Below are 16,166 nucleotides of genomic sequence, written 5' to 3'. Positions count from 1 at the left end.
TGTTTATATACAAGTTGTCCATAAAATCTGCCTACTGTATATGGTTAAAAAACATAAAAATACTTTTTGAAACAATATTTTCAACATCCATCCATCATCTGATCCGCTTATCCTCAAAAGGGTTTCAGGGTGTGCTGGAGTCTATCCCAGCTGTCTTTGGGCAGTAGGCGAGGGACACCCTGAACAGGTTGCCAGCCAATCACGGCACACGTAGACGAACAACCATCCGCACTCACACTCACACTTCGGGAAATTTCAGAGTGATCCTTTAACCCGCCTTACATGTTTTTCAAATGTGGGAGGAAACCGTAGTACCCGTAGAAGGCCGGTGCTGGAATTGAACCCCATACTTCTACACTGTGAGGCCGACCCTATTTTCAACATGATTTCTAATGCATAATTTAATGTGCTATGCAAAATCCAGTTGAACTCGATGGAATAGGTTTACCTTGCCGTCGATTTCAGCGCATTGACTGGTAATCGGTTCTGATGTGGTTTTTAATGATCGAGTACACTTGATATAAGTATACCTAAAAAAAGAAGGGGCGGGGGGAAGGTCGGGAGAACGAGAGGACCACTCCAATCTCCTTTGTACCCAGACTTAATGGAAACGCTGTACATTTAAGGGGTTCGTCCAATCATATTTAATTGGCATTACAGTACTGGTTTTGATCGGGTCCACAACCCGTGATGTTGTATTTCCACGTATTAATGTGTAGGGGGCGCTACCATTTTGTTGACGTAGAAACACCTGAGGCGCACGAACCAAACGTAACACAAATCTGAGATCTTACTCCATAGGTTAATCAGGAAAGTATGTGAATTAACTTTTGGTCGGTACGCTTCTTAAACAAAAACAACCAAATTGAAAATAAAATGAGTGAAATTTAAATTTAACTAGCCCGCCGGTTTTTGCGTGTGGAACCGTGACGTCAACGAACATCGGGTTGCTCGTCAGAGTGGCACGAATCACCTCTCGAGACAATCTTGGGCTGGGGAAGGTGGCGAGTATCTCAACTGAGCAACTTTGAGCGGACAGGAAGTGACTGCTTTTCGGCGTCAAGCCTTGACAGGTGGACGGCTTGTTCTTCAGCCACACACGCTGACCTGACTGAAGTTGACCGGGATTTACGCACCACTACAAACCAACCACCCAGTCATGACCACCGGGATGTGTTTGCCTTGAGGTAAGTGACTTTGACATGACACTTTTTTCCCCTCCGCTCTAGGACGTCCAGGTAGCCGCCATGCTAATTACTTAGCAACCTATTTTTAAAATACGTTTTACTGCGTTTTATCAACATGTTACGTATCATTTTGACGTGCCTACTTTTTAGAAATTATAGTACCTGTCCTGTGTTTTTTTCCAAGAGCTACACGCAGCGTAGCGTAGCGTAGCTGACAAAAGTGTCAGGAGAAAAAGATATCCTGGTGGCGGAAAAAGTTGGCTGGAATGTTTCAGGAAGTGTCACAATCCCATCGGGAATTCGCTTCGAGGTTCGTTTGCAGGGCTGGGTTGTTTGAAGTTTATTTTCATAATCAAATCCATTCGTCTATTTTCTGGAGCGCTTCCCCTTATCATGGTCGCAGGTGAGCTGGGGGAATTTGTGTTTAGATTCATGTGGCGTGCACCTTGGTCAGAAAATGTGTTTTTGGTTAATCCTGTGGGCAATTCTGACAGAATATATTCACTGGACACTGGAATCACTGGGGAACATGTCTGTATGTTGGACTTTTTTAAAATTTTATTTTATTTAGTTATTTTTGGCGATCTATTTGTTAGAGACAGAGAGTAAGAAAAAAATGTCCAGACAAATTTTAACATGGCAGTCTGATGTGTGCATTGCAGTGCATAGCAAAAAAACAGGAAAAAAAACAGTTAAACTACAAGTACTTATGAAAAGAGTTATATTTACACAACAGCAATATTTACACTCTGCAGTTAAATGGATCAAATAAAAAATCAAAGTTGATCACTGTGGAAGCCTTGGTATTATTTTTTTGCTGTTATTATTTTTCCTTTCTTTCCTGATCTTTTTTCTTTTTACACAGTGATGTGGATACTTCAGGGTCTGAAATAGGGCTGCACAATATAGATCGAAAAATATTCATAAATTCCAATAATGACACATGCAAAATGCGTATCGCTAAGATTAATACTTTTATATGGAATTGTATGCATTTGTCTGATGAGAGGCAACCTTAAATGGGACAGCAGTATCTCGGCAGTATGCGAAATACAAGATAATGAATATACACTGGATACAGATTATATAATACACTAAGTCTGTTTATTTTGCTGGATAAAAAAATATTAATTTAATTAATTTAAAATATATATATTTTTTTTAAGTGCCTGTTGAATATTGCAGTCATATCGCATGTTTTTCCAATATTGCGCAGCCATTGTCACGGGCCAGATCGTAGTAATAATTTCCTTCGGAGGGCCGTTATGACTGTGAACCCAAATAAATGTGTAATGGACACATATTACTTGTACACAGCAAATTGTTGAATAACTAGTTTTGAAATCAGAGGCAAGTAAAAACTGTTTGTTTGCATATATATTTGTTTTAAAAGGAGATTTGTAACATAATTGCTTGCAGGATCGCTACCTTTTTAAAATTGAAAACAATTCATAATTTTGGTGATTTAGCAAGGAACACAAGGTCTATGTGCATAATTAGCTTTTGCTTGACACATAAAATTACCTACACTCTCAGCAATCAAATATCCACCTTATTCCAAGGCCCCATGAGCCTTTGAGTGAATTACTGGCGCAACTGAACCGGTGTTTTGTTTCCATGTTGTTTGCGCAAGTCCACTTTCTATGCCAGTTGAAAACTTTTAGCATTCGGGGAAACACCAGTTATTACATCATAGAAGCAAAAACAAAACAAACATCAATTGACTGGTCTCATTCATTGGTGCTAATTTTGTGTCCCGAGTCAAATATTTTATGAATAAAGGGTTCTCTTTGAATTCCTGTGTGTGCGTGCGTGTGCGTGTGTGAGTGTGTGTGTGTGTCCGTCCCTCTGACTGTTGCTGAATATGTCCCTGCCTCACCTGAAAACCCTTTTGTGTTTGTGACTTAAGCAGGAAACAATGCGAGCAATCGCACAAATGAGCAGTGACTTGTCCGTGTCATGAGCGTAGTTGGTGTGGCAGCGTGTGAGTCACGTTATTAGCATTAGCGTTCGCGTCTTATCTCCCAACGCCACGAAGCATCCGCCTCCCAAGAGGATTTACGCGTCGTCTCCTTCACTTCATCTCATCAGGTTACAACCATATAAGGAAGGCTAAGACACACTTTGTGTCTACTGTGTTGTTGTTGTTGTTGTTTAACGCACACAACCAAAGCGTCTTATGACCTAATAACACAGACTCTATATTAGATACACAAGTTTGTAGAAGAGAAGCGGGTGCTTTGAAATGCTGAAGATGGTGAGTCGCAATTGAGGAAATTGTAAGAGGATGCTAAAAGTGGTTTGTCGCGATTGAAGTGGGTGCGTCTGGACTTTCAAAATGAGACGTTGAAGTCAGCAGGTCAGGTTTGGATTGGGATCTGTTTGGATGTTGGAAGTGGTGCATCACAATGAAAAGTTGGGATGTTGAACGCGGTATGTTGTGGTTGAAGCTTGTATGTCAAGTTTAAAGGGGGCCCATTAAGTTTGAATGAGGTTCCATGTGTTGTGAGTTATTGGTGGTGTGTCATGATGTTGACTGAAGGTGTCAGGGTCTTGAACGGGGTGTGTTGTGATGCCATGTTGGTCCCGTTGGGATTGAAGGATATGTGCACATATGTGTGTAGGATAGATAGTATATAGGTAATCATGAGTAAAATTGTGTTCTGTATGATGAGTGACACCCTTTCACTTTAGTGCACAGAAATCTTTACCCATTCACTCTCGTTAAAAGTTGCATTTTTGCAATGGCTACCTCTGCAATGCAACTAAAAGGACCAAAGTAAGGCGCGACACCCTAACTCCAGAACGTCATGTCTGACTGTCCGTACCTCGGTCTCCATAGATGTCTCGGCATTGACATCTATATTTGTGGACGTCCACAGAGGCAAGCTCCCGAATACTGTTAGGATGCCAAAACTAGCGTATTGGAATTGAATTGCGTGTCATGACCGACGGTGGTGCGCCTGGGCCAGTGGTTTAAATCTTTACTCCTACTTTCGTGTTCCCATCAGCTCGACTGTGGAGGCCATGTCAGACAACGTGTAATCTAGCCCAGCGGACAGCAGGAGGCGCCATGGCGGAGCTGCCCATCGCTCCGGGCCAGGTCTACATTGAGGTGGAGTACGACTACGAATACAAGTCCAAAGACCGACTGATCACCATCCACCAGGGAGAATGCTACATGCTGGTTCAGAAGACCAACGACGACTGGTGGAAGGTGCGCAGGGAGGAGGGCAGCAAAGGCTTTTACGTGCCTGCTCAGTACGTCAAGGAGGTGCGCAAAGCCCTCATGCCGCCCCCCAAGCCTTTAGCGCACCATCCCGTTAGCGCCGGGAACACACCGCCTCATCACCCCGTTCCCGCTGGAGGCATCCCACCTCATCAGCCCGTTTCTGCTGGCAACACCCCACCTCAGAACACTGGTGCTGTCTGGGTAAAACCGGCCAATCTGGATCTGGACTCATCCATGGGGAACCCAGACAGACCGGAGTCCAACCCTGTGCGTTCGCCCTCCGTTCATTCCTCCTCGTCCATGCATTTGACACCACCCATCCAACGGCGGGACAGTAACCAGCGCCAGCATATCCTCGGCACCCCCACGGGACCCGAGCGATCTTTATCCGAAATCCTGGCCCAGAGCACCGTACCCGGGCCTTCCCACCAACTAAGCAGCACGCTGCCACGCACCCGTACTCGATCGCCGGAGTTGGTCCGGGCTCCTCTGGATTTGGACAGCCCTATGCACTCGGGTGGCGAGGAACGGCGGACCAACGACTCTGAGTCAGGAGATGAGATGAGCAGCAGTTCTACCGAACTTCTCCAGGTAACGAAACCTTTATCTTTATAACTTGATGCTATTGGAGGGTTGGTATGGGTTGGGTTTTTGTTTTGTGTTGGGGTTTATGATTAGGGTCTACGGCTCAGTTTGGAATCTGAGTTCTGGAGTCTCACTGTTTCGTCTACTCTCTGTGACATGTACATACTCTCAGCTGACAATGAGGCACTCTAAAGCGTCTATGCTATCAAACTATCCAAAGAGAAAAGGCTTTTTGGAGAGCCGGAAAACTGTAGCTAGCTAGCAAACCGCTTGTCGCTAGTGCACCGGGTAACTTCTGGTGCTAACGAAGGCGCTCAAGCTCTTAAATGGTGGGAAAGGGCAAGCTATGTCACAGAGCATCGTTTTAGTCACACACCCCAAAAGGAGACCTGAAATCGTGAGAAACATTTCAACGCTACAATTGAACATCGTGCTTCGTTTTTACACGTTTTCAGATGTCTTCCTAAATCATGTCCTATTTATTTTGAAACAAATCTCTGCATTCACTTCACGGGGTCTTCAGGCTCAGGCTTATTGTTGGGGTTTTGGCCTGCCTTGATTGGTTAAGGTTAGTGTTTTGGATGGAATTCAGGGGTAGTGTTTGTGCTGGGTTTCGGTTTTCAGGTTGGGGTTACGGTTGAAGTGAACTCATTCTTTTGATAGCTTGACTATTCCAGTCATTTTGATTCGTACCAAGAGCAGAAATATTGATTTTGTTCACAATTCTAGCTTCATTGCTCCCAGAGCAAACGTACCAGATCAGAGTGGGGAAAGAACAACATGTTAGTGACGCAAAATGTAATGAAGGATGCTCGTATGAAAGCAGCCTCGCTGTGCGCACTGCAAATGTTCTGACTGCGAGACAGCAGTCATTGTTTTGGAATGACCTTACAATGTGACTTTTTAAGACATCACATCTTCGCCAACATGTTTTGTTTTGTCCGCTAATCTTCTCATCTTGGCGCCCCGCTGATGAAAGGCCATCCAAAGACAAACATACGTTTACGTTTTCATAATCCCACTTTTATGTGAAGGCCACAATGGACTTCCTTCCTTTCTCACAAATGAACTTGAGGTCATATACAGCAGTTTATTTAAAGGCCAAACAAAATGTCACTCAACGTCCTTATAAAGCCCGTGGCAGTCTAGTGGCAAGTCTTCTGCTTAATCTCTATTCAATTGCAGTAGCTAGCAGAGGTGTCGGATGGTTTGATTGCCTTTTTTTTGGGAGAGCGCTACAGTGCTTCACTTGGGGCACAAAGCCTGTGTGTTACTTTATGAAGAAATGACCGGCGCGCGCGCACACACACACGCACACGCACACATACACAAGGCTTGTGGCAGTGCAGCAGTTGTTGTAGTCATTTTGCTGTCTCTGCTTATTTTCTTCATACAAATTCACCCGGTTTTCTCCGGGTTCTGGTCCAATGGGCCCCATGTCGACTTTTACTAATGACTTTTTTTTAACCACCCCGAAACACTGCAAAATAAGAAAGCTTAGTTTTCTAATCATTTATTTAGGTAAAATAAGCCTGTGTAGTCAGTGAAATGTGGATTAGCCGTTCTTTGTCAATTTCATGGACATTTGAGCAGTTTAGTCAAGATGCCTGATGTGCCGCTACTTCTGAACACATGAAAAAACAGGAATGACGACGATGCACCCGTCATACTTTTAGGTTTTTATAAAAATAACATCGGGTCAAGAAAGTACATAATGTGCTGCTTGCTGACGTGTACATGGTACAGTACTACTTCGATGTTGTTGCAGAAATACGTCAAAACAAAGCACTAGGCTTGGACACTCACATTTTGATATTTTTACAGATATACGATTATTTATTGAAGATAGTGCATGATATGCTGCTGGTTGCCTTGGCTTGCTGAATACAGAAGAAAGAATATTTATCTTAGTGTAGCCTGCGCAGGGATCCCTTTTCAAAGAAGTCTCAGAATAATCAACATTCTGTGTAGCGATTATGAGGGGATCATCTGCTGTGTCTTTGATTAGTCACAAACAAGTGTGTGTGCGTGTGTGTGTGGGAGCCACAGTTCTTCACTTTATAGAGCTTTTCGTCTTAATCCCTACAAGCGCTTCAATTGGATGTGTTTGTGTGTATGTATGTGTGCATGGTGTTATGTCAGCAGAGCACTGTGCGCCCTCTCTCTCGCTGTGTGTGCGTGTGTGTGTGTGAGTGTGTGTTTATGTAATAGAAGTGTTTGGGAGCCTCTGGATGTAGCATTTTCGCCCATGTCAGACACACACAGAGTGGTCACGGCGACAGCACCACGACGGTAGCGGCCATCATCATGTATCCAGATGACAACAGCACGGTAGGTCGGACAGACGCTTCAGTTTCATGTTTCCAAGCCATTCAGTACTTTTTACGCACGTGACGTCAACAGCGCTTGTAGCAGCTGGGGAAGCGTACCACGCTATCAACTGACTGCAAGGGATGAGCTTTGAGTTGTCAAATTAATGGACAACTATTTTGACGATACATATATATATATGTATATATATATATACATCTACTGTATATACATCACTTATTTATTTTCAAGAGAGACTCTCTGAGTTAAAAAAGCATACCTGTAGAAGTTCATGCTTACACTAACAACATGAATGTGAACAGAGAGGCGCTAGTTTGATAAAGCACAGTCAGTGTTGACAGCCTGACCTTTCTGACCCCTTTAGTGACTGTTCTATAAAAAAAGCTACTTGTGACTCAAATTCCCACTACGAAACAAATAACGTGAGTGGAATCATTTCCACATTGTTTTGCTTCGGCCATCGTTAAGTCGTTCATGCTAAACACATAGCTGAATCGCTGAATGGAACAAGCTAAATGTTATGCTGTTGTTGCCAATGGATCCATGTGGCCGGCACACAGAGGAACGAGAGGACTGACTCGCCCGTGTCCCGTGATGCTCAAAGTGATGCCGGCGAAAGCGCGAGCCGCACTACGTTACATAATAACATTTGTTTGGACAGCTGGTTGCTGAGCTGAGCTCTTGCTCGAGGACAGAGAAGGACTGGCAGAACGTACACGAAATACAGGAACATCAATGTGGCAATGGAAAAGTGTTTTTTTTTTCCTCGTCATTTTGGCATTTGAAAGTAGCTGGTTTCTGCTTTGTAATTAGCGTGAGCAAAAAGTCACCCTTTAGTGACAGTTCATTGTATTCACGTTCTTGTGGAACAGCACAACTGGCACAACTGCTGTTTCCTGTTGTCATCCATCGTCATTCGACACTGCAATAATCCCAAATGTTGACATTGGGCAGCTGTGGCTACACTCTGTTGACATGTCGGAATTTGTCAAATATTTTGAAGCGCTGCACTGCAGACATCGATGCACGAATAACATAGAACCCACGTGTGTTTTCAAAGGCTTCCTCCACAATTAGTTTAGCTTTTTCAGGATGCTCAAATGATATATGGAGCCCCTGTCGCCACTAAATGGGTCTACCTTTGCCCCGCCCATATGTACTCCCTCACATAAATCAGTGTGCAGTGTCATTTGTCACCTTCTTCAAGAAAGACCAGTTTTTCTTTGAACTTTGCACCCCACCGAACGTGTACCCGCTGATTAATCATTAACTGTGAGGGTAAAGCACCATATAATGCCCATCCACTTATTTCTATTCTCATTACTTATAAATGATTCATCTATCGACCTGCACCGGTGAGGTCTTAATTGGTTTTTGGGCCAGATTCTCACTACTGTAAAATTCTGAACTGTCAAGCCACTGTAAATAGAACGTGGCCACTGTTTATAATCAAAGGTAAAAAAATCAAATCAAATCGTAAAACATCATAGCACAATTTTGAATTGGGACGTAGATAATGCAAAAATAAAATAAAATTCTACCTGTGATTTAATTATGATAATTATTCGTTATGTCGTAGTTTTTATTATTATGTGATTTAGATTTTATTTGTAGTGTGTGTAGTGTAGATTTTAATTTGTATATATAGTAATTATTATATATTTTTTGTTAATGTTTTTTTAATGTATGAATATCCATCCATCCATTTTCTGATCCGCTTATCCTCACAAGGGCGTGCTGGAGCCTATCCCTGCTGTTTTCGGACAGGAGTCGGTATATACCCTGAACTGGTTGCCAGCCAATCAACAACCGTGGCATTGGCGGCTTCAGCGACAAACATTCGCACTCACACCAAGAGACAAGTTGGAATGATCAATTAACCTATTGTGCATGTTTTTGAAATGTGGGAGTAAACTACAATACCCGGAGAAAACCCACCCAGGCATGGAGGGGGGGGGGTGGACATGCAAACTCCACACAAGAAGGCCAGAGCACGGATTCGCACTCACTGTGAGGCAGACGTACTAACCAGTCGTCCACCATGGCACGCCTTATTTTCCCAAATGTGGAAAGTTGACAGGAAACTCTTCCGTAATGCTTCTTATTGAGACACCTTCTGTCATACTTTCCTTAATTGTCCTTGTAAAACAATGAGCGTAGCGTAGCTTCGCATAGCCCTAATTACACTTTCGTTTCCTGTGTGGTTCCAAGCCTCTTTGCATCGTTCCATTCCAGGTCAGACGGGTTGTTAATTCTTTCCGATGACTCACTGTACACTTTTAACTACCATGTTGGTCAACATTTCGAACGCCATGTTGCCAACGCTGTTGGCGACATGTGACCGGTCGGTCTTTGGTCTCGTTGGACTGGTTTGATCCTGACAGGTTTTGTGTGCGGTTGTCTGAGAAAACCAAAGACTTCTCAACCAGAAAGACCAGTTCTATGAATGAAGTGATGCGATTCCCATTAGGAAAAAGCTTTTTTTTTTCCTTCTCTCCCACCCAACGCCATGTTTTTGGTTATTCAAGGAAATAGAAAAATAATGCACAGACAATGGTTCTTTAATTATTCATGTCATGTATTTAATTTCATTATTTAAAGTTTATATGACTATACAGTATTGGTTTACAGTGAAGTCATTTAACATACTAGCAGGAGCTCTTGAATATCACACTCGACAAAATCTCCTCCATACCAAATAAATGCACAGACATTGTCTTGACTAAATTATAATGATTTTGAAGGCTGCCCTGGCTGACATATTTGTAAAAACCAATGACTTGAAGTCGACGTCCTCAACGCCAAGATCATTTTTCTCACATGTGAATGAAATATCTTTTCGATTACATTTTGAAGCGTCTTTCCTCATCGCCCACGGCCGCTGCGCAGCCGCATTTGCGCACATTGTCAGGTGTAATTACACCAGGAGCCGTCCTCATCACCTCATCATTCTTGTCAGCGTGACGACTTTGAACGCCTCTGCGCTAATCTGCAGTAAAGCTGCCAAATATTCTCTCACGCCAAAAGTCCTTGTTAACTTTGTACCTGAATTAAGCACTTTCTTCTGCTCAAATGGTTTCATTTGCAAAGTAGGTTCTGCCGTGTGTATGTGTTTTTTTTCTAATTATCCTTGGTGTTGTGGCAGCCAGGAAAAGTGCATGCATGAATATTCATTCTGAATGGAGGACATTTTGCTGTGTTTGTTTTGTTAAGTGTGTTAATCAGGAGCTTTTATTCAGTCCTCGTTACTTCCAAGAGGGTTCATTTAGTCGACTATAAACCAGTCGAGTCACGACAACGCCGCATGATATGCTGCTTGCTGCGATGCCTCTCTGAACTTGGGGAGTGAGTAAAAGGAAGACGATGAGCTGGTCGACGTGTGGTCGTTTTTTGACGTCATTGAGACAAGATACACTCAACATGGTGCACGATACACTGTGTGACACTGTCACATTGAACTCGGGATGAGAAAAAATACTTTGATTGGGCGTAACTTTGATGTCATTGTCATGGAATTAGCAATCTATTAATAATAATTGCGCATGGCATGCTGCTTTTTGCTATGTTCCCATGAGCAAGGTATTTCCCAACCAATTATTCGGGCAAAAGCATAATGGGGATCAACATTTGAATAAAAGTCTTGGTTGACTCGTTTGGTTTTGAAGATTGTGCTTGTCGTCTGTGATTGGTTGCACACGCTAAAGGCCAGCCAATGGGCTTCATGCTGTGGCCAGTCATGACTAGTACACGCTCCATGTCCTGGCTGTTACTTTATATAACTTGCGATTGCAAATCCCTTTGTACAGGAGAAACCAGAGTTGCATGTGCTCGCTGCTAAGTCAATCACGTTGCATTATCCATCCGCACCTGTCCAAATGCTAACCCCTTACATGCTTGCATAATCAAAAATACACACACACACACATTGTTAAACATCACCACACTACTAAGAGATGAATGCACTCGGCTCAGACATGACTCTGACATCTTTTGAATGGTTTCAGCAAGTGTCACATAGCAGGAGAAGTCAATCTCAGGTGCTGAACTTTACACCCCTATCCCAGCTTTCCACTTTTCCCACCGCCTCTCAAGAATGAAAAGGTATGGACACAGAAGGAGGTGTTGAGGGGGAGCCCGAATTCGCTTGCTTGAGAGGTCGTATTGAAGGTGGCACGACGGCTGCGTGTGAGGGATTTCTGCAATGCAGGGACCAGGTTTTGAAATATAACACTGACACCAACACAATAGCCTATGTTGTACCTTTGATACTCACCATCAGAAATCGTGAAACCGGCGGGTTGACCTTAAGCCAAGTTCAGTGTTGCTGATCTTTCTCACAGGACAGCAACCCGGTAAATCATGTTTGCAGCAAGACATTTTTCACAACAGAGGGTTTTTCACTGTAGCAAATTTGATCTCAGATGTAAACACACACATACAAACGTATGTGTACTCTTTATTTTTTTTATTCCAATAGTGCATAAGTGTGAGCATACACTTATTTAACACTTCATATAGTCAGTGTAGAAAGAAAAGAAATGGAAAGAAATTGCTAAATTTCCGATCAGCATTCACGTTCACTTACATCAATTTCTTGGATAATGTCTTTTATTATGCTTCCTCCGTCTTTCATTTTGATCACTTTTACCCTCTCTTCCAGCATCAGAGCTCTTCTTGTCTTAGCTGCTTGGCATCCAAAGGTCTGTTTTGTAGCCATTTTAGCAATGCAACGTTCATGTTGCATCTGAATCTAACAATAACAAATACTTCCGGGACTACTGCGTATGTGTAAACCAGTGTGGTGGTTGCTGTTGCCATTTCCGAACAAAGCAGTAGAGATCGCTGTTGGATTAGACTTCGTTGCAGTGAATCTCGTCGCGATTCAAGAGAAGAGAAAAAGATTTCGTATAACGCAACAGGGTTTTTTTTTTTCGTTGTTTGGGGGGCAGGAAAATGGGAAGATTTTTTTCCACACTAGGGGGTGTTTTCGCCCATGTAGGTTTCGTTTTAGAGGAGTTTCACTGTACTAATTCACACAAGACCACTACCCAGGAAAAGCTTCCTTTGATGGATTGGGATGAAAGGGGACTACACTGAAACCGCCCCGCCTCTGTATCCTATCTGACGACGCCTGAGAATCCATCAAATTCGCTGGTTGACTTGGACTCCCCATTCTGTGTGGGTACCTGACTAAACCTTGACAGAGTTTGCTTTTCAAGTGCTGCCTGGCATGTTTGGACAAGTGTAAGCATGTGGCCACTGAGTCAAAAGAATGCTTGTGCATGTTGTGTTTGCTCGGCACTCTCCTGTGATACGCAGCCCAGTGGGTTTATGTGTGTCAAAGACAAACCAGAGAGGAAACGAGGCAAAAAAATGCGGATTCCCAACCAAACCTTCAGCACTGACTTGACAGACTTTGTTGTCATTCTCCCTCCGAGAAGACATTTCAGTCAACTTCAAGCTACAGTATAGTGTATATAGTAATAAGTCAGGGAATTTGGGAAAAATCCAGCAGCCCCTGAATCCAGTTTCTCTGAGGAGTGTGGAATTTGGTTGACATGTCAATCATGAGTAGATAAAACAAAAATGTATCAAGAAGCCATGTGGGAAAATGAATTGAAAGTCTGCCATTTTGCTTCACATTGGCCATGTTGTTTGAGCCATATCCAGGGCTTCCTCAAAGCCAAACTTGCCCGATAGATTTATTTTATTTATTTTTTTAAATTTAGCCCCTGTTGCTAGTTTCACTTCGCCCTGTGAAATTTGGTACGGATGTCTATCATAAGTAGACCAACATAAGCAGTGCTGGAAAATGAACACGAAGTGTTGAAGTGGCCTTTTTAGATATATTTTGGACATTTTAGAGATTTTTTTTTTTTTTTTTGAAAATCCAATAGAGTACCCGAAACCTGTTTCATTAAGCAACATGAAATTTGTTAGTCATGTTTATCATGAGTAGATGTAAAAAAACATGAAGCCGTGCTGGAAATTAAAAATATAGTCTAACATTTTTGTTTTAAAACTACCGTATTTACCAATTTCGTTTTCCATTTCCAAGTCCTTCAAAAATCAGTTTGTCTTTATTTTTATTTTTATTTATTTATTTTTTTTAATTCAGCTCCAAAAGCCAAATTGACACAGTAACATGAAATTTTGTCGGCCGCAAAACAGATTCCAGAATACCTCCCTGAAAAGACAGGAAGTCTAAGATGTTTTGAAGCGGCCATCTTTGGGTCGTTTTGGCCATTTTTTAGTTCCTTCAAAGACAAAATCACCCAGGAGATTTTGTGTACTTGCTTCTAACTTTGATCCTAGTCTTCTCAACAGATGGGTGACAAATTGTCCTCCTCTGACTTTCCCTTAAGGCGGCGCTTTATCATAGCGAGCGCTGAGGTCAGGTGATCATGTTGAGCATCCCGCCGCGCCTCGTCCAATCTTCCTGACCTCCATATTGATCAGCTGCTAGCGGCGGAGTCTGCCAGTAGCAGCTGCTGGCTAATACGCAAACACCATTAACACCATCATGGAGGTCACAGTGTCGCCATGCACATTTAATGAGGCCGTAAATTGCGCAACTCTCTCGACCCCTTTCACACTGAACTGCTAGTAATGCTTGAGAATAAGAGCCAAATTTAGCAACAGTATTTTGATGATTAACTTTTCACTGCAAAAGCGCCCACTCTGCCCCTTCCTCACTGAGCTAGACCCCAAATTAGCAATGGCTCTATCCCATAAAACTATCCTTATTGTACCCCTTTCATACTCACCTAGAGCTGGTGCGCAACTGAAGTCAAAATTAGTACTAGTTCTTTGATTTTTTTTACTGTATAAACATCCACTTATACCCCTTTCATACTGAGGTAAAGCTAAAATTTGCATCTGCTCTGAGATAGTTCCCCCCGACCCCCATCACGGAAATACCCACTTTGTACCCCTTTTTCACTGACAAAAAGACAAAATTATCACAAGTTCTTTGATGTTTGCTCCACAAAAGGAGCCCACTTAGTGTTGTGTGTACGTCTTTTACCCCCCCCCCCCCCCCCCAAAAAAACCCAAAACAAAACAAAAAAAACTCTAGGGGCTCATGCACCAGATCGGCGTGAAAGGGGGTTTGACAAGATGTGACTTCAGTGGAAACCCTCGTGCATGTGCTTTTGGGTGCGTGGGGGTGGGGGGGTTCCTCAATAGCAGGATCCGGTCTGGCGGCGGCGGCGGTCAAAACGGGATCCTGTCGTCCCCGCTCACTCAACGTTAGATTGAGGGGTTGGACTTCCTCTTTGACGCGCACCCCTGCATGTTATCACGCGCTTGCTTGTCGCAGCGGAGTCAAGCGAGGCTTGATGGCGGTCATACCAATGAGGAGTAGTCGGCGTGCAGTCTCCATGCACGAAGAGGTAAATCATTTGAAATCATTGCTTGTTACAAACAAGGCGGCGGGACGCCAGCGCTGTTGATGACTTGGCGCCGTCAGTCGCCCGCTGACCGTGCTATGGCTTCCTCTCTCTTTGTCAGTGACTGTGTAAGCCTCGGCAACCTTTTCAAATAGACTTGTTAGTAGTGGAGATGAACACCTCAGCAAGCACACAAGAACAAAAATGAAGACTGATGTATTTATTTTTCACTTGCTTGTGCAAACAAAAAGTTATGCAGGTTGATTGATCTTCTCCACTGATACTTTCTCTTTATGGCATTGGTTGATTTGAATCACCACCGTTTTTGAAAATTATTTGTGACTTTTTTCAATTAATTAAGGTATTCTTTTTTTTTTTAGGAGAGAATTGTTTTTCATGAAATTAAAAAAAAACACATTTTGGGGAAATTGAAAAACACGTTTTTGTTGAAATTAACAAAAATGTTATTCAAAAATTGCTTTGTAATAAATATGACCAAATTTATCCTTAGATAGTTTGTTGGAATTGTCTTACATGAAATAAATAAATGTTTTAGCTACTTTTGCAGTTAAAAATTCCATACATTGTATGGAGCAAAACCAAAATAAAGTAAAGCCACTCACCCTTTGAGGATTCCTGACGTGGCAATACTGTCACCTGGTGATGTTTTTTTAAGAGTCAGTCATGAATGAATCCTTGTGAAATTGAATTCATTGCTGTCTTGTCTAGACACCTTACGCATGATGATGCAAGTCTTGAAAATTGTACTGAACCTCCACATTGGGCCACTTTGGAGGTTCTGTTGCATGAGAGTATCTTTTCAGTTTGGTGGCCAATACGCGTTCCCGCATCAGGACGCGGGTCCGTCTTGCCGTTTCACTTCCTCATTTCTACCTGACGCGGCTTCTTGCTGACTTCCTTCCTCTGTTCTTCTTTCGTCACCTCACGCAACACACTCGCCATCACCTCCTTTCTGTGTTGCCATGACCTCAAAGCGCATTTCCACATCCTGTCCACATCGACCGTCGTAGTTTGTGATGAATGCAGGAAGGTTCCCAGGCTGCTCAAGTTAGCTGTTGGTGTAACATCTGGACATTTTGATGATCTATATATATATTGCGCGTCGTCCCGCACGCGGTCTGTCCTTCCGTCTGTCCCTTTTCAAAACGTACCTACTTCACCGCGCCGCTGCGCGCCGCCACTGCGCCGCCACTGCGCCGCCACTGCGCCGCTCAGGGAGTGGCTCACTACGATCGCGCGGGCATCTTAGCGAAAAAATGTTGTCTACCCACAAGCATTGCAATGAAATTGTTAGTTATTTAGTAGAGCTAAACATCTCTTTATTTTCGTGATAAGCAATGAAGATGAACAAAAAGTTGAACCAAGCAACAACACTTTTGTGGGCCGAAGGCCCACCTTACCAGCCTTCCGCAGGAACTA

The 16,166-nt window shown here is 43.0% G+C and overlaps 1 protein-coding gene across 10 annotated transcripts in view; it reads left to right on the top strand.

Annotated features, from left to right (window-relative positions):
• Positions 1–776: 776 nt before the first annotated feature.
• The window catches only part of LOC127615984 (rho GTPase-activating protein 12-like), a 29,286-nt gene continuing 13,896 nt past the window's right edge, over positions 777–16,166 (top strand). For 2 of the 10 annotated variants that reach the window (XM_052087370.1, XM_052087371.1), the window contains exons 1-2: positions 779–1,187; positions 4,199–5,010. In XM_052087370.1, coding sequence (XP_051943330.1) covers positions 4,261–5,010 — 750 coding nt within the window. In that variant the 5' untranslated portion in view covers positions 779–1,187; positions 4,199–4,260. Of the gene's footprint in view, positions 1,188–4,198; positions 5,011–16,166 lie in introns of all 10 variants that reach the window. The other 8 variants (XM_052087373.1, XM_052087374.1, XM_052087369.1 and 5 more) reach the window with 7 other exon arrangements.

Source organism: Hippocampus zosterae, chromosome 15 (genome assembly GCF_025434085.1).
Source record: "Hippocampus zosterae strain Florida chromosome 15, ASM2543408v3, whole genome shotgun sequence".
Classification (NCBI taxonomy): domain Eukaryota; kingdom Metazoa; phylum Chordata; class Actinopteri; order Syngnathiformes; family Syngnathidae; genus Hippocampus; species Hippocampus zosterae.
The sequence above is the reverse complement of the archived record's forward strand: the minus strand, read 5'-3'. Positions and strand labels throughout refer to the sequence as shown.